Source organism: Opisthorchis viverrini, assembly GCF_000715545.1.
Source record: "Opisthorchis viverrini unplaced genomic scaffold opera_v5_136, whole genome shotgun sequence".
Taxonomy (NCBI): Eukaryota; Metazoa; Platyhelminthes; class Trematoda; order Opisthorchiida; family Opisthorchiidae; genus Opisthorchis; species Opisthorchis viverrini.
In genome coordinates, this window is record NW_008751793.1 from 772,950 (window position 1) to 798,100 (window position 25,151).

Sequence of the window (25,151 nt, forward strand, 5' to 3'; positions counted from 1 at the left end):
GCACAAAACAAAACCAAAAAGACGATTTAGACTGCAACTGGTTAGAGAGTGGAAAGCGACGGTGTTATAGTAACTCAAATTAGGCGCACATCGGCAGATGACAGGCTGCGGACTCTCGCGTTTTATTGGTCATTCGATCCATATTTTCGACCAATCAGAGCTTGCCTCGATGTCGGCCCAGTCACATGTGCGTTAATCGGTAGTAGTTGCCGCAAACAACACTGTTTGTGTGTAAGACCATACCTAACAATTGGGTAGCGAATTCGGCTTGTACGGAAAGTTAGATAGCGAAATCAATTTGTAAGAAACGGCGCTGGTATACGGTGACCTTGCACGCCAAACAGCCGGACTCCAACGTGATAATTACCCAGTAAATTAGGCACGATGAGTCATACGTATGTCAGTTTCCAATGAGAGACCGAAAGTACCGGGAAAATTTTCCAATCGGTTCACAACCAATCGAAATAAGATCCATAATTTGTTCAAGGTTACTCTCGATAAGTTCAAACATATCAACGTTAATAAGGCCGGAACTGGCCAACCACGGATAAAAGGTTCATATTTTCTAGTAAAATTTCAAATGGTTCCAAGTAGTATAATCAAGTAGATGTGTATGGAGAACTCAGTTAAAGCAATTCGTCACAAGGATACTTGGAAATCGGGTGACTGTAGAGTGATTTCGCTGCTCCAGCGGTAATAAACCAATGGCTTAGGTGTGTTCAGGTGGAGTGGGTCCGTCTAACACAAATAGAAGCAATTTTTACTCTAGTTTCGCGCTAGTTGTTAGCGCGCTCGTGTTGAGACCATATGTGGCAGTCACATCGTTTTCATCCCCGGGGCACGCGAGTCTGTTGGAGAACAAATCTACAGTCGATAGAATAATACCGTTCGAATTGGACCAGAACCGCGCATTGATGGTTAGCCTCGTGTGTCTAACTGAAAATTACTCACTGAACAGGCATCTCACTTACCGCCTTGACCAGCAGCCGATTGCACTCTTTGGGTCAGTGCCCCAGCAACGCACACGTCAGACTTGTACTGAGCTGTCTCGATGCTCCGCCCGGTTCCCGTTGTTCGTGAGCTGGGCGTAGATGAGCTGGCTGAGTAGTGCATCGATGGGGAGTTCTGTGAGACGAAAGTCTGCTTGGAGTGGAGAACGAAAGATGGTTGCTAGGCAAAAGTCTGGGATTGATTTGCGGAGCAAGACAGACATTAGAGTCTAGGTTGTTAGCTGTAGACGATGCGCAAAATGAACGGTGGTTATCAATCTGTTCGGTGAGCTGGGTAAGGTATTTGCAAGCGTTTCATCACCGGAAAAGGTGTGCTGTTGAAGAATGTGCGTGTACTTCTTGTACGGAATGACCTTGACTTATCACTGGTCAATTGGATGGTCCTGAACAGGCCAGCAGATCAACTGGGCAAGAGCCAGGGCCCTCCTGAGGAGACAATCGTGTTGAGAATCATCAGCAGTGCACATTCCACGGAACTCTAGGAAGTCTCGAACCCGCGACCTTCTGGCCAGTGGGTGAACACTTGAGGGGTTTTGCCGCGAGCGGGTGGTCCACAGTGTGATTAACTCTCACTTAAACAGGACAGAGCACCACTTATCTTTCAGTAACGGAAACTATATCACAAGTGGAAGTATTGACTGGCTCTTTGAGCGCCTGTCGAAAAGTTTTCAGTAACCTAGTGTATAGTTCAACTATGTTTCATGACCAACAGCGAAAAGTGGAACGAGCTCAGAGCTGGGACACTCACCGACTGGGAGATCAGTTCCCGAGAGGCATTCACATTCCTGTCCACTACTGGGTGCGCAACCGGCAGCACATCTGCTGGGCGCGTACCGCAGGATCCGATCGGGTCGGATCCGTCACCCAGTGGTGTTGTGAATGGGACAGAAGGACTAGGTTCCTCGATCGAATCGCGCAGATGTGTCTTCAGGATAGAAGGTCCAGTGGAGAGAAGAAGCGAGTCTGGAGCAGGAACAGCTTTGAAGCCAGAAGGCGGAGATGTGACCTGTGAGGGGAGGGAGTGCAGCAAGTGAAGGGAATACAAAAAGTGCCAAGGTGTGTACCGAAAGACCACCGGATCTATCATCAACCACAGAAAAGTTTAACACAGGACCACTTATTCGGAATGTACCAGAAACACACAGAAGCCCACGTGCAAACTAAGATGGGTTTCATCCGGAGGCTCAACTCACTCCATCAGTTGTGGAGTTCTGCAACCGACAATGCTTCACCAAGACTGTTAGGGGTTCCAGGTAGACGGAAATTCAAGATACTACTTATAATGATCGGCAATTCATTGCCAATCTCAACTTTTCGCACAACCTACTGTAGGCCTAGTCTCTGACTTTCAATCGAAGTTTCTCCCCACTGCATTCAGTTGAGTGTCTAACATATACACACGCACCTCGCGTAATAAATCGATGAAAATTTGTGGACCAAACCTAACTGAAGGACTTTAAAAGGTCGAGAACAGTACTCGGCTGTATGGGACTTTTCGGTTGCATTGTAAGTCGTATCAAAGTCCCAATACATAATGTTCAAGGTCTGTCCAGGCCTTTATCCGTTCCGTATAAACCAGAGTTCATTTCACTGGCACTAAATGACTCCTCGAAAATTCGCATACCAGACCCAACTGCGCCTTCTTCTCCTCTTCTAAGATGAGAACGGTGTCGCTTGCATATTCCAGATCGACAAGGCTTTCTTCACAGGCTATTTGAACACCAGGGTTTTGGAGACCCTCCAGCGTTCGTCTCATTATTTCATCGATAAAGTATATGGATTTCCAACTGAAAGTTCATCCTGTAAGCAGAGTCACTATACACTGAAAAGCCGAAAAGCGCTGCACTGCTATCTCATCCCTCCTGGCAAGTAAATGACATCTTGGTGGCATCTGGATGTTCGTTGGCACTATCAGCTTACGGAACGATAGCAGAATAAAACATATATTGGTCGGAAATCGAAGCAAACTTTAGGTGCCTCCTTAGCGAGCTTGAGTGAGCATGCTGAGGGCCAGCTATTCCGATCCTATTCAAGGACACGCGCTTGCAAGCTCTACAGAGTTGCATCAGACATGTACCTGCTTATCGCAGGAGTGTACGTTTGTTTGTTTTGGTTTCACTCATGGTTCACACAGCCTAAGCGAGGAACAATAGCAGATTTGAACTCTTCTTCACAGAGGCTGAAATCGACCGCATGGCTGTCGTACCCAGTAGAATCTGACTGTGCAGTCGAAATTGAGGCCAAACAAAACGTGGAGGTATCTTGGTTACAAACTGACCTTGATTTCCCTAGCAGTGTACTTGATTCACCCGTAACGCGCGCGACACAAAAGCTTGACGGAACAGTTATGGTTCCCTTTATGGAGTCACATGGGTTCGAACTTACGAACGCAACTTTTGTGTGGGAGCACGGAGACACCCACAAGGGAAAGAAAACAAAAGCTGGGCGTATCCCTGAAATGCGACAGTCACCTGACTTTATCGAATGATTGAAAAGATGTATCGATTGTACCAACAGTCCCTGCGGTTCACTTTATAATACGGGATTTTGTGGACTGGTGGTGGGCTTTAGGAGAGTGTGTGTGTTTGACAGTTATCGACGGCCTATCCCCCAACAGGTGTTCAAACTAACATACACCCGTCAGTTGTGGCGCTCAGAAGAACCGTTAGCAAGATTGGCACTACCTACCGCATGTGTTTGGCCCAGTTTGGTGTTGGACAGGTGCGATTTAGTCGCACAAACGTTTCCGTCTTGTGGCGGTCCGACAGGGCGCTGACCCCGGGCTACGGATAGCTCTGATTCCAATCGGGCAATGCGCGACAATAGCTTGAAGTCCGGAGACGTGGCAGTGGACGTTGTTTCTGTTGTATTGGTTGATGGATCAGGGATAGAATTGATCAACTGATTCTGCATCGAGAGAGAATAAAAACAAAACAAACCTAAATGAGCGAAAGCGGGAGGAACATACAGCGTGAACGATCCTTATCCCCCCAAAAAACGTCATTAGGTAAACAAAGACTTTGCGGAATCTTCCGAAAAACTCGCCAAAGTTGAACGACCCTGGATGCTGCAGTGTTACAAGTATTTTTCAAAACAGGTACTCTTCTAAAAAGATTACCTGGAGGGCCCGAAGAGGATATGATGTCTAGTCAGCTGTGCTCGAAAGACAGGTCACAAGATGTTCATAATTCATCTCAGATAATAGACGATAATTGTTCAGTTGTAACACCTCTTCGGTGTCTAGCTGCCTTATCACCCGGAGGAAGCACGAGGGCTGGGATACTGCCAGCTTGCCCAAGCATAGACAGGGGACGTCGAGAGGCCGCGGTCGGGCTCGAACCACGGACCTTCCAATCAGTGAATCCGTGCCTTGAGCCATCTCTAACCTAAAACATACTGAATATGTTCAATAATTAGTCCACTAAAGGTGTCACGTGATCGGATTCGTGGAAATCGGGACTTATTTTAACCAGGTTCTGGCTTCGTTAGATAATCTGACAGCTGACTGGTTTGTCCTGGTGTGAAAACACCAGTGAAAAGGAAGAAGGCCTTCGCTGCGGAGTTGTTTATTAGAAAATGCCAACTGATCAGTAACAGACTATTGGACGGAAAAGCAAAACTCTCATATGCATCTTGTTTACAAAACTGAATGTCCATCTTCTCCTTGAACGCGTCTTCCTGAACTTTCCTGGATATTCATTGACTGTGCAAGAAAATGCTACAGAACGACTCCACGAATTCAGTACTAGATCTCACTTTTCAATAGACGCGAAGCGGATTACCGAGAAGACACTACTCGCATGCCTCGTTAGTAGTATCCAGTAGTGTCCCGTGTATGGTGGTCTTGTTCAACTGAATGTGCTGCTTAAAGACCGCCTCATGTTTCAGTCCGGACGATATTTGAGACACATTAGACAAAAGGATTACTCACAAGGATTTCCAAGAGTTTTCAGCAACCTTATGCGTAGTGTGCAGTTGCCAGTTGGTGAGCTCTCTGAAGGTGCGTCTCTGTTGCTGTCTCACGTGCATGAGGAGTAGACTCTCTTCGGAATTACAACCGGATTTATCGGGAACACGGGGTGGCGGAACAGCAAATGATGCAGTCTACTATCTGACCGGAAAAGTTCCGACCGCGTTAAGACTTGTCGAAGTCATATTGGACGTAGGATTGTTTCGAACGCGTCCCAGGAGCAATTCCAACATGTATTTATCGAGCCGGTTGTAGAAGCTTCCTCTGGCAATTCTACCGTCTCTCAAAATGGGAAACTAGGACGTTGTAGGTGAGGAAACATTTTCGTGTAAAGACACAAAACCGTGAGTTTCTTTTCGGAATCCTAGCGGTCCTCTGAATTACCGAGGCACGGACACCCGTATAGATGCATTCTTTACTTGAAGTTCGATTTGTTAATGACTCCACTCTTCATGGCCCAGCGGGAACTCGCTGACCGGAAGGTCCTTGGTTCGAACTAGACCTCTGCTCCCGACATCATCTGTCTAGGCTTGGGCAAGCTGGCATTATCCCAACCCTCATGCTTTCTACGAGTGGCATGACAGCCAGGCACCGAAAGGGTGTTACAACTGAATTTTTCCAAGTTAGTTGTAGGTGACTGCGGGATATGTAGAATTCACGTTCATGTCACTCTCGATCGAGCAGTGCTCCCTTCAAGTTTGTTGATGTGTGTGTCACTCGAATTGGATCGGATGTTGATCCAGAAACACGTCTGATCTCGAAAGCAGTGGAGAACAGGGCAAGCGCGAAATCCGTGTGACCTGAATGGGCCAGTAAAACAGACACTCATCTTCAGGCTAAACACGGAAAGCTTCCAAATGGTAGTACAAGGATAGGGAAGAAAACGATAGAACGTGTTTAATTCCCACAGCTGACCTCCAGTAATAGAAGAAATCCAGTGCACGTGAGCACCATTGCAGTCGACAACGAATCCGGGCAATGGAATTCCAAATGGAGATTCTACCCTGTAAGTGAAGTACTGAAAAGCCGTAAATCGTCGGCAGCGCGCATCTCACGAAACTCCAACAGGAAGTTTGGAACTGGTGACCTCCTGCCTGGTAGTTTGAACACTAAACCGGTCGGCCATGAGCCGTTTCACTGACAGGACTAAATCTCCTTTAAAATAATTCCGGTGATAAAGATGTTTCGTTCTGAAAACTTCATCTCATCAAGTATGTTTGGACGAGGCCAGCTCACATGAACATTAGCTAGGAGATAGTTGAATCCAGAGATTGTTCGATGGGCAACTGACGAGTTTGGTTGAAGAATGTACTGACTTCTCGGGGCGAAGCGTACCGATTGATAAGTATGGAGCAGATGGGAGGTTCAACCAACATATCTTTAGAAATCAATAGGTATTATCATAGTATGTGCGATCCATCACGAGCTTTGTGCACCCGACTGACTTACACCGCTGAACGTGCCTCATCGCGTGTTGGATCAGGTTACAAGCAACCTCTGAAGGGAAAGTTCCACCCTCACACCCAAGTGCTCGTAACAAAGGAAACCCTCAATGAAGAAGCCATCGTGTGTGTGTGGTCTGAAAGGTAGGTGAGTGACAGCAACCTTCAAGGTCACGTGCTAGCTAATGTTAACCAATTTAGAATCGCCTAAAACTGAGTTCAGTACAACAGTGATCGACACTTTCTTGCTGCCAGATAAGATGGTGTTGTCAAGTGTAATTTGTCCACCGGATCAGTCCTGCTATGAGTGGTAATCAGTCTACACAAATATGCACCACTGAGGAGACCGGAAACACTGTCTGGTGTCAAGAACAGGTACACTCACAGACTACGCCCATGTTTTCCGAGCTACTTCTGGAGGGTTGTCGCCTAGTCTGAGAGGGTTGTCACACTTGGAGGGACATAGTAACCCACAATTGCCATAAAACGTTAATCCAAAACCGGAAATGAGTGGAATGTGATTCGTCCGTTTAAAACTTGAGACGGGCGTGCAACTGCCCGAGTGGGGAAACCTAGTCTGGATTGCAGCCGACCACATCATCCCGTTTCCTCAAAAGTTGACACACACATAGAAGACGTCAGTTCAGTTTTCCCAGGTTCGTCTTCCGGGAGCAGAAGGGCTATCCATCCACCGCCAGGTCAAAGAAATTGGCAAAGGAATTTAAGTAATAAACTCACTACTTAGTTAGTAGTATAGATATTAAACTACTTTGTTTATTCCCACCCATTCTTCACAAAGCAAGTTCACCAGCACAGGTAGAAACAAGTACTCAGATACAGTATCATGTAAGTATGATAGTCACTCAACTGTAGCATCCCTTTCGGTGTCTAGCTGCGGTACCGCCTGGAGAAAGCACGAGAGTGGAACCGCTGCCCAAAGCCAAACAGAAGCTGTCGAGATATTCAGCGGTTGAGTTTGAACCATGAACTTTCTGGTCAATAATTTTGGGCCAGTGAACTAGCTCGCGTTCAGTACGCAAAACAAAAGGTCGAATGGGGTTTGGACTTTTGCAGAATCGAGGCTAAACACCCGTATACATGGTCGTTGGCTTGTTCGCCGAGCTGAGCAATTTGGTTGCAAACGTTTCATCACCAATCGAGGTGACACCCTCAATGCATAGTTGTGCGTAGCGGTGGGTTAGTGGTTGTGCATTCAGTAGTGTTACGTGTGTGTTGATATACGTGCTGGTAGCCGGGGATGACCTTTGACCGCGATTAGTTATTCGGTCGGGCGGTTCCATTGGTCGTTCTTTTATCCCGTGTCCTCATTCACCGATGCCCACGCGACCTTTGAAGTTAGCATACGTCGACGTCGTAGTCTGGTCGATGTTGGAGTGACTTTTGTCCTTCTGAGTTCGTGCTTGTGACCTTTATTGATTTGACTCCGAGGAGTTCCTTGTTTCTTCGTTTGTGAATCCAGTATTCGGTCCCCCTTGAGGGTTCCGGTCGCAATGTTGGTCTTTTGCACATTGACACAACCAAACGAATTTTCTNTCGTATAGCGAACCAACTGAAGTGTTGCCACGCAGACCAGTTGTGCGACCTTACCAGGTTGAATGACGCGGAATGCGAGAATATAACTCAAGAGGTTGCTCGAGGAGAGTGCCAGTAGCGGAGTGAAGCAACCCTAGAGCGCGTAACGCCTACGGGTGAAACATAATCACTGTAAAAGCAAGTACCGGCTGGGCTTTCCTCAAGACTATTGAAGTGCAGACGGAGTCATTCCTCCAGGTACTTATGTTAGATCGGATCTGAATCTGTCTAAGAACGGGTAGGATTATAGTGGTCATGCTCGCGAAAAGCCTGGAAGACCAATCGGAACCCACTGAGTGTCCACTTCAAACAGAGAGAGCGGACAATATTGGTTTTGTCACGCAAGGTGGGACCATTAAAGAAGGAATTGCTAACATATGAGGATTTCTTCGTGTTCCACGACAAACTAAATCAGAGTAAGACGGATCAAACGTAGGCCAGCAATCGTTGCATTTCTGCCTTGTGTGTACCCACTGGCAAGTGATAAAAAGCGATACTACTTGGAAAATATCAGTAGATCAAAACTCGTGGTCGACTTATCAAAAGGGTTGACTGAGCATTGCTCATTAGCCATGCTCAATGACCAAAAACTGTTAAGACCGGTAGGTAAGAAGGTCTAGTTGTTTCACTTTCAGTAACCCTTCCCATAACTAGAGAGATCAAATATGGCGTACTGTAAACGATCGATACTGGCACACCAGTATGTCGACGCATACACAGAGGATAAGATCTAAAGTTTGGTGAAAGACAAGCTTGGTTGAGTTCGATCCACTAACCGTGGGCCATGAACAGTTGCACATTCGTTCAAGTTGCAACAGCATCCAGTGCAGGTGAGAAGTGACGGGTGAAAAACCCTCCAAAGGTGCGTTCCAAAGGTGTATGCAAAGATGTTACTTTCCGGCTGCCATGGTTGAATAAGAGGGCTTATTTTAGGCACCACATCTTGAGTCATTGTCGAAAAGCTCACGTCGAAAGGGCTTTGGATAATTGTCCAGAGATCCTTACAGGAACCTTGGCTTTGGGGTCTACCCTGCCTTGCTCGAGGGCATAAAATTTTGAATCCAAATATTGCTACAAACCTGCCTCGAGCCATAAAATTTTGAATCCAAATATTGCTACAAACAGAAGACGCGTTTGAATCGGCATCAAAATCTTGCTTTAGATGATCCAAAACAGTCTGTGGTAGCCATTCCACTTTCATAACTATTGAAACTTGGTTGCCTGAAGTGGACATTTCATTTTTCTCACTTCCCCGTTGCAACTGGCAACCTCAGGTTACCTCGTACTACGACCTATCACTGCCCCTCGTCGGTCTGCTCACCGTATTTCTTCCTGACGTAGGTGAACCTCAAAGCACGTGGTGTAGTTCACAGAATTAATACGGTACCGAAGTTCAACCATTGAGATTAAATTCCTGCTCTTGGCAGGGCAGGTGAGAGGTGGGCTAACTCACGCTTAGTCAAAAAGATGTTTAAAGCAAAACGGAACTTGAGTCACACTGATACCTGCTGAAAAAATCGTTCATCTGTAACACCCTTTGGATGCCTAGGTGCCATGCTACCTGAAGGAAGCATGACAGCGAGGATGCTGCTGGGTTACCCAAGCCTAGACAGGGGGAGTGTGGAGGCAGAGGTCGGGTTCGAACCCCGGACCTTCTGGTCTGTAAATTCGCGCTCTAACCACTGGGCCATATCACCCCCTATATGTTCTGCAGGATCGCATTAACTGCGATTGCACGTACCTCCGCTCGGAGGTAACTTTGGCATTGAAAATCAATCCAACAGTCAGGTTTTCGTTGTGTCGTCTAAGCTATTGGATACGTCATTCCTTGACTAGTCGGCTTGCGGATCTGGTTAGGGCGTTTCCACGTCTCTCGAAAATCGTCGGACCGAAAAAAACAATCTCTGATCTATTATTCATGAAAGGCGCTTGTCCAACTGAACAAGCCAGGCATTGTCTTTACGCGACGGCGCAAGCGGGAAAATGCACCTATCTATGCAGACCGTCGTTGGAATTCTAGATTTCTGGAGCCGAAATTCATAGCATCTATTCCACCAAACCAAATTTTCGTACTATTAACCAACGAAGGTCACTGATTTGCAAACAACACACGAGGGCTCTGTTTCCATGATGAACGAGACTTTGAACCCGACTCAAATTCACGTGGATTTCCGCCCGCCCACAAGCCTATTCTGTCCCAGCACTTGGTGACACATCGTTCTGGCGATACCCAACACTGATGAAGCCCGGAAACGCCTCGGTGACTGGTTCCCAGCCCACTCAATTAGAATGAGACCAATCAGAAATGAATCCACCAATTGTTATCCGTGAATCGATACCATTGGTGTGATTCACATCCGAAATGCGAACGCAGACTGTTAAGTAACGCTACCGTACCGATTCGTTTAGTCATTTAAACCATTTCAGCGACTTTGTCCCAACTATCGATTTCCTAGTCCCGTCTGAAAAATGACATCCCGCTAGCGCACAAGTACTGTTCTACGCCTTTACAGTCCCGGTTATTCCTAAACCAAACTTTGTCCCGACTATCGATTTCCTACTCCCGTCTGAAAAATGACATCGCTCTCGCACGCAAGTACCGTTCTACGCCTTTACAGTCGCGGTTATCCCATGTCGACGAGAAGGCTATTTGACAACAAATTAATGGGTTCCTAGGCGACGGTACATACTACTGGCATTGCCTATAAGTAGTTAGTGGCACCAAGTTTTTTGTTAACTACTGTCAGCATCATTTTTTTCTCGCGCCTTCACTCACCCGCCTTCTATAACGATCCGTACGGCTGTTTTTAAGTGGGAGTTGTGTTAACGCGTCCGTCTTTGAGTTTGCCGGCGATCGTGTATCCTTCGACTACGTGGTACCTGCGCCAACCATTTTTAAAAGATGCGATCGATAACACAAAAATAGAGAAAAAAGGAGCACAGACTACCCACAAACCCCGTCAGTAGTATGTGCACTGCATGGTAATCTTAAACGCGAGAGCAAGGAAAGATTTAAGGGCTACAGTCTGGCCAGTTTGTGTTTACACTGAAATTAATAGAACAGATTCAGCCCAAATAAAACTCGGCGATGTTTGCCACAAAGTAGGCCAAACCGATCAGCTTTTAGCGCAAATTTGGCGCAATGGTGGTTTAGTTCACTGAACTGGACCACACGTTTACACCCATGCGTTTTGTCAAGCTAGACGGAACGTGAGGTGTGTATTTGGTGTCCAACATGGGTGAATGCTGTGTGCCGTTCCCAAACACCAGATTCATCAATGATTTGAGTAGAAAGCGGAAACCCAACTGTCCGGAGAATCACGTGATCAGCCAGACGCCCTTCCGTTCAGCGAAAATATGTCCGGCAAGCAAACTGTGTTAATCTGAATTCCATGTGTAGAAACATCACCAAAGACCGCAAACAATGAGACACCTAATTCATCATTCAGCGTGACAGCCGTACAGACACAGATGTCACTGCACCGATGGCGCGTGAATATGCTAGACTACGGAACACGTAGAAAGTCACGAGGTGCGCTAAAATACCGGCTTACCTTTAGTTCAAACAAAGCTTTTTCAGTTAGCTGTCTCCTGCGCTCAGTCTGCGGACTCAGTGGCGCGAGGGTGGTACGTTCCACGATCGATTTGGTCAGCCGTTCGACTTCTTCAAGCGAGGAGGATAAATTTCCAATCTGAATTGATCGATAAATCAGATTGCAATTCAACACAAATCATAGGATAAATGAAATTCGCGACGAAAATGAACGACGTACAAATGTAGACAGATTGGAGGTACAAGCCCAAGGGAAAAATATGGTGGAACCGACTATCCAATCAAATGCGAGTGGTAGCGAATTAGTCAGCCAATGAGAAATGTCTGAGCAAGGGTGGAAGAGCTGGATGAGGTTTGTTGGTCACGCCACACCCAAAACTTCGCGTCACTGGGCCGCGCTTAGCATGTGACGGGCTCATACGCACGCACAAGGACACTAATTGTCCGCCTGTTAGCGCAGCATCGGACAGCTGCGTGTTGATGTTGTTGTAGCAACCGCGGAACTGAAGCCGCAGTGCCGATTTTGAATGTTTTTCTTCAGAGGTTTACCTAAAATTTCTAGAAAACCCGAGTTGTAGTATCACTCGACAGTTCACAGAAAACGGAATATTAGCATTTTGTTGAAATTTGTTTAAACCGTTTGATTTGGTGCGCAATTCAATGTCAGACCCAAACTGGAAGCTGCGGACCTCCTAAGTGATGTGTATTCATGTATTTTATTGCATCCAACACTTTGGAGGGAACTCAAATTACGAGTATGTTATACGATATCTCCATCCACGCCCACACAACGTGAAGCCATTGTTGTGTGAATTTTCGCACATCACTGACAAGTAACCTTGTAGCATTATGCTTAGTTTTTGATGCCTGTGGACCAATCGTTTAAGGGGCCTCAAGCGTCAACGTGCATTGGCGGGCATGAAAAGGCATGCATCAATGCCAGCAGATGCCAGCACTGTACTTAACATGTGACGGGCTCATAAGGCACGCACGAGGACACAAACTTTACTAAGCTGCTTGTGGAAACCTAGTAAAACGTACCAAGTAAGCGACAAAACCGAGAGTTCTCCGTGCTCTGGAACCGCTTCGTTACGTTCAACAATCCTGTCTAAAAAGCACCGGGACTAATTATGAGCTACTGATAAAATTCAAGTAGTTAAATAATAATTCATTTCTGATAGGGTAGCGCTGCTCCATATGTTGCCTTCATATCCTGCGCCTGGAAACCGCTTTATTTGGCTATGGAAAGTAGGCTGTCTCATGCTACCAATTAGCGGCCGTTACATCACTATAAACGTATGGTACCAAATATCCTGCGCATAAAACTTTTCAAGGAGATCCCAACACAGTACGTTGGCAGCGGCGACATCATATTGGGGCGGGAGGGGTCCAGGTAAAAATGCTCCGCTCCCATTGGCCTATAGTCCGACCAATCAGAGAACGACCTTTTCTAGTCCGTAGCCGGTTCGCGATAGGTCCGCTTAATCGATGTGACATTCTGTTACTTCGGGTTTCTCGCAGCTCAGAATCTTCCAAAGAAGGTTGCAATATTCGAGCCATTGGTTTTACTTGTGAATCACCGACGCGGACGCAGCTCGGAAGTTCTAAAGACCTATGGACGGGGTGAGAATAAGTAGCGAACACTTGAATGTTGAAGTCACGGTTTCTTGGTCTAGGATGAAACACGAGTCACTCTAAACTAGAAGATGCATGCTCACATTGGCAGTAAGTTGGCATTTTGCAGAACTTCCTCGGAAACTAACTACAATGAACCACCCGACGAGCTGTTTCCATGACATCAAACAGTAGTCACTCCAGAGAGGTGGCGTCCTTTTGAATAGGGCCATCCTCTGAGAGAGGAATGCCGTAGATCGAATAGGCTTCCTGTTGGGCCACCGCCCTTGGCTGTTGCAAATGGCAACCTCAACCAAAACAGAGGAAGCAGTCAGCTTTTAGGTGAACCGACAGTGCCAGGGATTCACGACCGTTAAAAACCCCCATTTTCAGCGGACTCGAAGAGCCGGTCAATACATGACCCCGTGATTTGGTTTTATGGTACTGAAGGACGAGTTGCGCCATGCCCTGTCTTGGTGAAAGTTAATCATACTGCTGGTCAGCCAATCTTAACCAAACGGTTGCCTGTTCAACCACCGGTCGGACAATGGTGGGTTCAAAGTTCTATGGTCTTCGTGAGATGCGCAGTGCTGACAATTCTCAGCAAGGATGAATCAGATGTACACTGCCTATCGATTTTTCGGCAAAGATTGACTTCACTGATGGAATCTCCACTGAATATGAGCAGATCTGCTGCTGCGAACACAGACAAAATTTGAGCAAAAGACCTTTATTGAACGCGGGGCCGGATAGGCTGAAAAGTGACGCCTAGCCCTGCATTGTGGCTTTAATTGAGCTTTTCCCGGGTCGATCTAACCAAGGATGGGGCGTCGAATGCGGTAATGCTGTCTCGGTGCTCTGGATTTAATTCCTAAGAGCAATCAACATAGCGAAAAAAAGAAACACGACGGAAGATTGCATGCCTAACAGAAACAATTGAAGAAACGTCAAACAGTCGGTGGCATGCAACACCAACGCAATGGGAACATTTGGATCATTACCAGAAGAAATTGTTGCGTAGACAACAGCCCAGGACCGATTTTGTCCTCCTTGGAACTTATCAGGTGGGTGCAGCCCTCAAGTTTCCCTCAATCTTATGTTCAACTTGAACCCAAACTGGACAGATTTCGACAAATAAGCTCATTCGCATATTAATTAGGTTTTGACGGGAGACTCACTGTGATGTTCCTAAGAACATCAGCTAGGTTCTATGTGAGTTTCCCCTCAAAACCAGATCGATATGCAAACGAGTGTGATTGTGGAAAGTTTCTCGCCAATCTTTGGAAAGCTTTGCATGGATCTACTGGCTAGTTTTCCTCGTGGATTCTAAAACTTTGCGCTGCAAACAGAGAATGTATGGACGCCGTTATCCGAGGAGCATCATCAGGGGAGTATGAAACATCAGTATCTTTGTGGATGGTATGAGTGTCTAACGGAAGAGTCCTCTCCTCATTCGTCAACTTTGATTGTTCCTGTAGGATTGACAGCCGCAGAATAGAAGCGTAGTAAAACAAACACAGTTAATGTAGATTGCTGCCACTGAAAGGTTAGATCACTACTAAAAACGGCAAGCCTTGTAGAACGGGAGGCACAAGGGAGGGTGCTACCGAGCCGCCAGTATTCTGAAGCGCTCATGGAACCAAACAGGCAGGTGCCAGCCGACAGGAAGAACGATACTGCTATAGATTATCAGCCTTAGCTTGCAAACAGCATCAGTAAGGCAGCAATCCCACCGTAGTACGATTCTGGCGGTGTTAGCTGCAGGTGGGGGCAAATGTTTTGCAAAAAACACATACTACTACTTTTTCTATTAGTAGTCAAAAACGATGGGAAACATACAGCGTTGAGCGTAGTCTAACGGGTTTCGCCAATGACTTTCTAATAAGTATATATCATTCAACCAAGTAGACTGGTTGTTGGAGGAATGGTTGATCAATGATTTTTAATTGGGAGTTAATGTAATCGAATCCCTACTAACAGCGTTCTAACGGACGGCCTTGGGGTGAACGATCGACACGAGGTCGGGCAAAATGAATGCCCAATTTGGATTTAGACGATGTTTCTTATTGATCAGAATGTCTAGCCTTCCTGCTTCCGATCGGGACTGGTTAGCGATCGGATACAATCATTGAACAGCCGTGGACCATAAAATAAGTCTGAGACACGCCAATAACTCACCGGCGACGACATTTTTGGCCGCTCAACTGGAGCGGGGGAAGCAATGGAACCAGCGATTCCGCTGTCAGTGGTCGTCGGACGAAGAGGTAGTGAGTTCGGGCGTCCTGAAAGACAAAATGTCACTTGTCATCGATCTTTCACACAGTTTTTAACGCAAAATCGTAACTGCTTGTGATGACAACTGTGAACGTGGTTACGGGTGATCCCCGACTGTCTGCAACAAGAACAACAGAGAAAACGTGAGTGCCAAGGGAAAACAACGTTGTGTGTAGGTGTGAACGTTAAAACCGTGTTGGATAAAGGGAAAACAAACTTGAAAGATGTGAAATAAACTCAGTGTGCTCATAGGTGAAACAGAACAAAGAGCGTGTCTTACAGTTATACCGCCTTCGTTGATTGATTGAACGATCTAGATAAAACATGAAGGTGGCTTTGCCGGTGAATCTGTTAAGATTGTTGCCAAAACTAAAGACGAACACAATTGGCTATTTGCCGCTCAGCGAGCAACCCAAAGCTTGTTATTTCACTCGAAAATTTTTGAAAAGTCAAAAGTCTAATAGAAGCGAGAAAACCTGACTTGATGACAAGGAAAGTTGAAAAGATGCGCCATAATCTAGCCGCGTCCGTGCACTCGATAGTGCGGAGAAAAAATAAAGATTAAGACGTGAGGTCGCTTTGTCAGCTGGAGATCTTTTCAGAGACAGAAGTTGCAACCTACACCTCAAGCACTCAGGCGCTGAGGCCCCAATATGTATACTGGTTCGGTCACTTGCGCTCCCCTGTCAGTTACGTCCCATTGCCAGTTTCGATTTACCAGCGCTAGGGCAAAGAATGAATTGTATTCATACATTAGAACAACAGCGAACAGTTCTCCACGTGGTGAAAGCAATGATGAATACAGTATCACTCAGCAGGGACTGTTGTTGCGGGGGCGGGGTGTTAGAGTTGACAGCATCAGCAACCGAGGAAAGAACTGTACTTGATCATGCCTGTCGAGCATCCATAGGGCTTGAAAGCCAAAGAAAAACACGTTCCACTAATCAAGTGTAACGAAGTCGGTGAGATTCACCACCATCGTATCCATGCGTACTACTGATGAAATGCGAGTAGTGTATGGTCAGGTGTCCAGACGCTGCCCCCGAATCTGATGGAAGGCGAATGTCGGTACGGAAATTATGCAGCTTCTTTTTAGTGTTTGATTATTGTTGTTTAATATTCGAAGAGCAACCAGGAAAGTTCAAGTGGATGGTTGGAAATGTACACTTTCAACAACTTCGTGAGAGTTTTACTTCCGTGTCTAATGTTCTATAACGGCCCAATTCGTGTGCCGCGATCGGCAACTCCGCGCTGAAGGGGACGTTTCTTCTTTCATCAGGAGAGCGAGGGCCGTTTAGTGGCGGATGGATGTATATAGAGGAGGCGGGCATGATTCAAAACTACACAGATTGGAGGTGAGTAAAACACATGTTGATCAAACCAATCTACAGGAACTTACCAGCATGTTGGAACTGATTTACAGTCCGTTGTTCCACATCCAACGAGGAGAAGAACTTTGGTGAAGGCAACAGCTGGATAAACAAACAGACAATCAAACATAATTTGTTCATCGGACGGCTTTCGCGGTCACAATAATCTCCAAAAAGTTCACGGAAACGATTGATGATGTACCGACAGGGTACCGAGGAAAGCCACATCGGGACCGAATAAACTCGTCGATCATTTCGCATTCGATGATCGTCCCCATTACGTGTGGGGAAGCCTCCAAGAAAATTACCATACTTTCAGAGCCCTCTGGACTGACTAAGTAACTCATTGTGAAAGTTTTATCGCTGGTTTCTCACGTGACACCATATCCGCACATTGTCATCAAGCAATGAAGTGAACTACTTTCAACATGTGAGTAGTAAAGCAGTCTCTTAATAAATCCTGCTGGGCAGGAGAGAAAATTAGGCAGATGCAGAGACCTCCGAGACAGAGACCTTGATTGGGTGAAGCAACACTCCAGAACAGTTCAAAGCAATCAATACCCGTCAGGAATCTGTCAATAAATCAATCAATCACCGTCTCTAGAGGGTCTACATTGCTGTTCCCCGAATCCCACGACAAGTACAACAATAAAATACAAATGCCTGGGGGATCGGACAGTCATTTTGAAGCAGTTAGCGTTAGGAATCACGCAGAAACACCGGTGGTTTCCAGGATACCCAGGAACCTAGATAGACTGTGCTAACTACTCGCTGGCAGTAACACAGACTGGTGGAAACTCCTGTTCTCTTCGAGGCTGATAAAAGGGAGAAGGCAGCATAAAAAAGCATTCTACACCAAGGAAAACGATCAGTAACAAGGAACAACAACGTCCGAAAGTCTCGCTGGAAAAGAATGCCTCAGTAGGCGCAATATCCCTTGTGAACTTTACGCAACCTGATGGTTGTCGGTCACTGTTCAAACGAGAGATCGGAAAGAAAACACACGTCTGACCAACCAGTAATTCATTGTCCGAAGGCAATAACCCTAAACTGATAGTGCATTCGAACGCCTAGTTTCGAATAGACTCATGATCAATTGGTTAAGGCCTTTACGTTGATACGACATTGAGACCTGGGGTTGTCAAAAGGGACTGGACGATGATCTGTGTTGCTCCGTAACTCACAACTGAATAATACGGGGGAGGGGGGGTGTACATGCGACACTCGCAGGGTCTCCCACATCTGGTTACTCAACGGTTAGAGGTCTCAGCAACACAGTCTCCTAGTCCTGCAGTTTGGAGTAAAAAAGAACATATGTGGCGACTTGTTCTTTAAAAAAATGAGGATGTACTAAAATTTCTCCCCAAGCACCGCTATCTTGTTGTCAGATTTCTGAGCCCAAGGCATCGACTGATGACCGTTTCCAGATGTAAGTCCAAGATTAGCTTACGCACAACGTGATTTCCGAGACTAAAAATGCCGTCATTTCGCACTGGTCATCGCGTGGTGGTCCCCTTATTTGCTGCATACGCCTACGGGGGGTTAGCGAAGAGAAGTTTCCCTTAACTATCTTTCAATGGTTTCTATCTGTCACCCCGAACACATTAATCACACTCTTGTTGCAAGACCTTCCATTAGAACTGACGACCCCGTTCGTCTAGGATCCTTCATGGCCACGATAGCCGGGGCCAACAGCTTCAGACATGTGGTGAATAATTGGTAGCTCGGGTGGATTTATTGGTTGTTGATCAGGTGGCTGTTGATCTATTCGCCGAGCTTGGCAATTGGCTTGCAAACGTTTCGTCACCATAAGAGGAGACGTCATCAGTGCGCAGCCGGGTGGGTACTTCTTCCCTGCCTGCGTGTTTTTATATAGCAGTCAAAGGCTATCTGTTATCTTCTGACGTGATTGGCTACCTGAAGTGTACCGAATTTAGTGAATCCATTGGTCCGTTTGTGATCTTTGTTGCGTTGTGGTCTGTGTTCCTTTGTGTTGATTGGTTATTACAACGGCTTCTAATTTTAGTAGGTTGTTCTCCCTGGCCATGATTCGCATTGCGTTGTGGTCTGCCGTTCTCAAGTTTGATTGGTTGCTTGTACCGCCCTATTTCCTCCACCGTGGCGGTTAATGTCCCTGCGTCCGCCGGTTGATTTGGTGCTTTGATTGGGCGCCTCCTCCAATCCAATTGATGTGTCCGTTTGAATGACGCTTTCTTGCCTCTTGTATGAGTTCCTCGTATGGTCGCTTTTGCAGCTCTAAGTTCTGTGGTTTTGTCGTTCTCTCGCTCTTAGAGGCTGGTAAATGGGATCAATTTCGATGCGTTTGTTGATGGCTTCTTCGGTGGAGTACCACGCCTCCATAAATTTGCGTTCTCGTTTTGTTCTTGCTTGAGCCAGTTTGCGAACGCCGTTCCAGTCGAACTCGTGTCCTTCTTGGTCTTTGTGTGCGGAGATGGGGGAGAATTGATTGCTTCTTTTAGTGGCGAGTTTGTCTTCATGTATTCTGGTGGAGGGCTTCCTTCCTGTTTGTCCTACGTACCGTTTGTCGCAGTCCTTGCATTGGACCTTGTATATGACATTGTTCTTCGCCATTGGAGCTAACTTCTCCTTTGGTCTTGATAGTGTCCTCCGCAGAGTATTCGCAGGCTTGTAGGCGACCATTGTATTGTGCTGTCGTGGGAGCCTTGCCGCCATTTCGTCGGTGTTCTTAATGTACGGAAGTGTGACACGTTTGCTTGCAGTTTGTCTTGTTGCATCGATCGTATTTGGGTTCCTGAGTGTTCTCCAAATGAAATTCCTCGGGTATCCATTTCTATGAAACAATTTATATAGGCGCTTTTCTTCTTTGATCTTGGATTCTGTTGTACTGCAGTGTGTCTCGATCCGCTTGGGAAGTGTCCGAATGCAGCTTGAATCCGTCATGGCCGCAAATTCTTCGCGTCAGCCGGCGCTAACAGCTTCAGACATTTTGCGAGTCCGCGATGATAAGGAAACCTAAAAGTACTTCGGATTTTTTCCCCGGAAAGCAACCTGCTACGCAAAAACCGACAACCGAAGAGTGGAGATTTATAAAACAATCTTTTGAATGCGCTCCGTCAATCCCGTATAACAACGTGTTTGCAACTAATTCGTACTGGAAACCTCGAAACAGTGGACTCCCAGCAAATTCCAGATCCTCTCCGTAGGGAAATATCCGTTCCGGCCGAACTACCCCAGTGATCAGCATCAAACGAGCCCGCTCGACATGGTGACTGAAGCACAACGACCGAGTTATGCTCATCAAAAACTGGGAAAGATACGATGAGCAACCGTGAGTACTTGGTTGAACGCAACTGGTGTAACGGTGATACTACTGATGGGAAGGCATGCGAGTAGTATGTTTTCTCGCAAATCCGCTTTGCGTCTCTTGAAAAGTGAGATCTTTCAAGGAATTTGTGGAGTAGAATTTGCGTGAATTCGAGCAACAGTTAATGAATATCTAGGAAAGTTCAGGAAGACGCGTTCATGGAGAAAATGAATTTTCAGTCTTTGTAAATAAGATGCAAATGAGATTTTTGCTTCCCTGTCCAACAGTCTGTAACCGTTCAGTTGGCATTTTCTAACAAATAAATTCGCAGCGAAGGCCTTCTTCCTTTCACCGGTATCCCCTCTACAGCGCAGCAGTTACCCAACAAACTGTCAGTCACTCGCTGGTGCGGGACGGCACCACCGGAAAACCATGGTTGCCAAGGCAGTCATGGCTGGCAATATTCTGTGATGCATACATGGTCAACCTAGCCTACTAAAAGTCCCGTTTTGAGGCCTAAAACCATTCCACGCTATTCAGGAACCGGTGTGTCTGAAATTTAGTTCAGTCTAAGACCTTAATGTCGGTATATCAACTCTCCCCCCGCCGTTCAAACATCCGTCAGTATGTGAGATGGTTCAAGTGGTTAGAGAGCGAATTTACTGACCGGAAGGTCCGTGGTTCAAACCCGACCTCTGCCTCTAGACTTTCCATGTCTAGGCTTGGGCAACCTGGCAGTATCCCAGCCATCGTGTTTCCTTCGGGTGGAATGGCAGCTAGGCCTCGGAAGTATGTTACAGCTGAACGACCAGTATGTGAAGCCGAACAGTGCGCTAGCAGGAAACGGCATTTCCACTGATCGCGCAGTCTAATAAATCGTTTCCGAACGTCAATTACCATGCACAGTTTGAAATAAATTAGTGATGAAATGTGCACACGGCGATCGATAGCAGTGTGATACGATCAGACCGGAAGTTAGACCACCCGAGTGAGGACAAATAGTCAGGTTGGCAGGGTTGAACGATGTGATCCGACACTGGCTTAAATTAACTACTGAATTCAAGTGAGAGATAACGGTTTACTTTTGGATTCTCTGAGAGTGAAATGCGGAACGGGCAGTTGACTTGGTTAGAAGCTCCAAGCGACAGTTCCGTATTCCAGTGGCGAAACAACAGTAGGCCATTCTCTATGAAAACGATTCGAGATAACTAATCAGCCGGAACTCCCATGGTTCGAACCCAACCCCGAGCATTTCGACTGTTCCTGTCTAGTCTTCGGAAACCTGACGGTATCTCAGCATTCATGCTTCCTTCGGGTGGCCTGGTAGTTACGGTCCAGAGCGTCCTTGGTTCGAGCCCAACCCCGGCAGTTCGACTGTTCCGCTAAGGTCGGAATAGCTCTGACGATCTGCCGAAATAGAGGGTGGTATAAACTGGCAGCGTCACATTGATCTTTGGAGGTGGCAACCATGGAGACGGTCAGTAGAGCGGCGCGATTTGCGAACAGTCACCCCAAACCCCTTCGGACTAGACAGAGAATTTCACTCCTCTCCTAGATCTGACGGTAAATGTAATTCAAATGGTTAGCGATGATGAAAACGTGGGGATATCGTCAAAATCAAACTACCTCTCTCACATAATATTCCTTCATTTCGAGCTTTTTCTTTAATCCGGACTCCCTAAAAGTGCTTACGAGCATTCCTCTGACAAACGGGGATGGGGACAGTCAGAAACGATAAAAAGTCCTTCCACGGAACAAGGCAAATAAATTCGGTAGCCCCAACTCACATTGTTGGGATGAATTACAACCCGTTGGGCACAACCGGACCCCGCTCTCGTCAGCTGACCGTCCAAAGAGGCCGGCTTGAATAACGATTGCAGTGGACCACCTGTACGTTGTTCCTCTTCCGGCGATTTCCCTGCAATCACCGATGTTTGTCCCTCAGGCGCCCACCGTGTACGACAGCGTCCCACGTACGGGTGATCCCCAGTGGCTTCAATCTACAAACACAGCAAAAATGAAACGACACAAACTGAAAATAGGTTAAAAGCAGTCCGAGGATAGGTGAGTTTCAGAAATTACGCTCACCAATCTGAAGTTAATTTTGGCATCATCAGCGTCACCATCCTCTTCATCGACAGTATAACATCAGAGTTGAACACTGATGCTTCATTGCCGTGTGTGACCCTTTTGGATGGACAATTCATGATTGTAGGTGGGCTGAGATACTGCCAGAGTGCTCACACCTGGACAGGAGGACAGTTAGGGCCCTCAACCAAAGCCTGACCTGAAGGCAGCGAGCGATGTTTGGGGGGTAGACGCAAGTGCATACCCATTTTCACAGAACAAGCCGCCACAATCTAGAGGACCAGGAGACCGTGTTGGTCAGTTCTCTAACAACGGACCTACCTGATATGAGGGACTCTGTCGCACGGACATTCCCAGTAAAACCCAGTGGGCCATGGCGGCACACAGACCCTCACACTCTGTTCTTGACGTTCATCTTGTAAGTAAGGACAAGCTACCTAGGCTTCAAACACTTCGTAAGCAGTTCAGTCTCTGTTGGGGTCACCAACAGTATCTGGGTAGGATAGTCCCTGGATAACAGTTTGAACACTTTCACTCAGCTGCGAGTAATTGATCAGCGATGTGCTCAGCTTGAATTCGGACAAAAGGTGATGTTATTTAGCTTGTATGATATGATCCGGTGTTTACTGACTCGCACAGTATTGTGCATACCGAATCATCATTTGCCGAATGGAGTGCGGTTCTTGGTACACAACTCAGGTTGACGTAAACAGAGAGGTGGCCATTATTTGGCCTGATAGAGAGGCGTGATAGGGACAACGAAAAGTTTGGGTGCTGCCGGCGCGAATCACCCTCCAGGATGGGAATCACGTGATCCACGTTGTGCTTGGTTGGATACGATGCACAACAAGGCTGGTAATCGATGTCAGTGGCATTCTTGTTGTCGGTTTGTATCCATATTGGCTGAATGAGTGTTCAGAGGTGTTGGAATGATTGTGGTGGGCTGGTACCAAGACCATTCCCCGTCCACTTTTGTTCTGACCCTCGCAAAATTCACTTTCCAGGTTTGTTTGACGTTGGGAAATTCTAGAATGCATCCATTTGTTCGACCTATTATCTCCAGCAAGGATTATCCTTGAGGAACTCGAAAAGGGGTAAGGTATTACTCTTCTCTGAGCTATCTCTAAGTAAGAGAAAGCAGCGGGACAATGAATAAACAACTCTGACATGAGGGTTGTTGGTTGGATGAATACAGTCCAAATAAACATGACGCAGATGGGTTCGTGATTCCAGCAGAGTAATATCCAAGTTGCATGTTCGCATGATTATTGTTCAAACTATTGTTTAAATTAGTCGTGCAACTCTGTCGGTTTTTGGCTACCTCCACCCACTATAGTATATCAAAAGACACGGTGAAATCAGACAGCCCCATGTGGAGATTATTACAACTGTATTTATACGGTAATCACAAAATATTCCACAATGTCGTGCTGTGAGGGGAAGAGAAGCGTCGAGCTAATGATGCTCGATCCTGATTGGCTGGCGTCCCGACCAATCAGGGAATGCGGTAGTCCGCACGTGACCGCTCAATTGATGTGATGTTCGGCTAGTACGGACGGCTTGCCTCCGAACAGTGATACAACTAATTCTGTCAACATCTCAGGGCAGAAGAGATATTGCTGCAACCACCGTAAAACGTGGGTTGTTTTGAACTCAAGGTATGTGTACGTCTAGATCAATTTACAGCGGGAGACCATACTTGGTACTCTGGTATGTTCTTGTTGTTCGAACACGAAGTAACATCCAAAAACACAAACCACGTGGAAAAGATGATTTCAAAACCACTGGAACTGGGTCGAATCTCAGTCGAAGCTCTTGTTTATACGATCCTTCAAGTGAATGTGCTTCACGAAAGTCATCTCATGTTTTATTTGGTGCGATATTCGAAAGTTCTTTGTGGTTGTTGAAAGATTTTCGGCAGCCCACGACTAGTTCGACCGTACTTGGAGATCATTAGTTCCCTTTCCACTTGAGTACAAAATGTAAAAACTTCGCGACTCATTTGCATACCAATGTGAGCTTATTTTTCACATTGTTCAGCTCTGTAAGTGATGAGTAAGGGCTACTACCCACCTTAAACCTGTGTAGAAAATTCCAGTAGGCAAAACGACTTTGATGAGGATTTTGTGGAGGTGATATTAAGTCGTCTCCGGAAATGATTCTGGCACACAGTAGACTCCCGTCGCCAGGTTGTGTGCGTAGAAATCCCATCTCAAACAGACTGGACTACGGGTTGATGCGACGGTTTGTGAATCTCTATGGCCCATTAAGCTACGCTTTGAAATGTCTGCTTGTGACGCCTACAGAGTTTGGGATAGAGGGCTGAATAACAGTCTCATGGCCGTCCAGGTTTGGGGATCAAACATGACGGTAACGATGGACAGCTCCGGGAAACATGAAACAAACTTTGACGGTATAGATTAACAGGAACAGACATTGAACAACAACAGTTTAACGAAGACTGATTTGCAAATGAGTGCATTTGTCACATGGGCGAAGCGTGGGCTATCGAAGAGTCTTCAGCAACCTTGTGAGTAGTTTCCTTTATGAAAATATAATGCGATATCTCGAATATCGTGTCGTGCGAATCATGAGGTGGCCTGTGTGCAGCACATTCAGCTGGAGGACATCATAAACGAGAGATTCAATTGAGTCTCTCGTGAAAACCAAATTGATTTGCAAATGAGTGTATTTCGCGAGAATACTGAGGGCTTATCAATAGAAAAGTTGCCAGTGCGTGGTGAGTAGTCATTCAGTAAGCTACGAGACAGTCGTAAAATTGTTCTGACAGATTTGAGAGCTTCATAAGTAGACAGGGAGTGTTAAGAGATGTGACTTTTAGCTCATGGACACAGTATCTCTGCTCGGAGAGTTCAACGAAATCAAGACACGTTTCGTGGAAGCTCTCTGTTAGTCCCTGTTGAATCGTTGCCTTATTGGTAAGTAGGAGA

At 46.4% G+C, this 25,151-nt stretch overlaps 2 protein-coding genes across 2 annotated transcripts in view; one reads left to right on the forward strand and one right to left on the reverse strand.

Annotated features, from left to right (window-relative positions):
- The window catches only part of T265_14067 (hypothetical protein), a gene marked incomplete at both ends in the record, with an annotated part of 69,258 nt that overhangs the window by 20,324 nt on the left and 23,783 nt on the right, over positions 1-25,151 (reverse strand). The window contains 7 exons of the mRNA XM_009171865.1: positions 972-1,140; positions 1,759-2,016; positions 3,699-3,917; positions 11,570-11,707; positions 15,361-15,464; positions 16,856-16,928; positions 21,900-22,112. Coding sequence (XP_009170129.1) covers positions 972-1,140; positions 1,759-2,016; positions 3,699-3,917; positions 11,570-11,707; positions 15,361-15,464; positions 16,856-16,928; positions 21,900-22,112 — 1,174 coding nt within the window. The remainder of the gene's footprint in view (positions 1-971; positions 1,141-1,758; positions 2,017-3,698; positions 3,918-11,569; positions 11,708-15,360; positions 15,465-16,855; positions 16,929-21,899; positions 22,113-25,151) is intronic.
- T265_06558 (hypothetical protein) overlaps positions 6,388-25,151 on the forward strand; it is a gene marked incomplete at both ends in the record, with an annotated part of 30,873 nt that continues 12,109 nt past the window's right edge. Inside the window, one exon of the mRNA XM_009171854.1 lies at positions 6,388-6,566. Within this exon, the coding sequence (XP_009170118.1) occupies positions 6,388-6,566 (179 nt within the window). The remainder of the gene's footprint in view (positions 6,567-25,151) is intronic.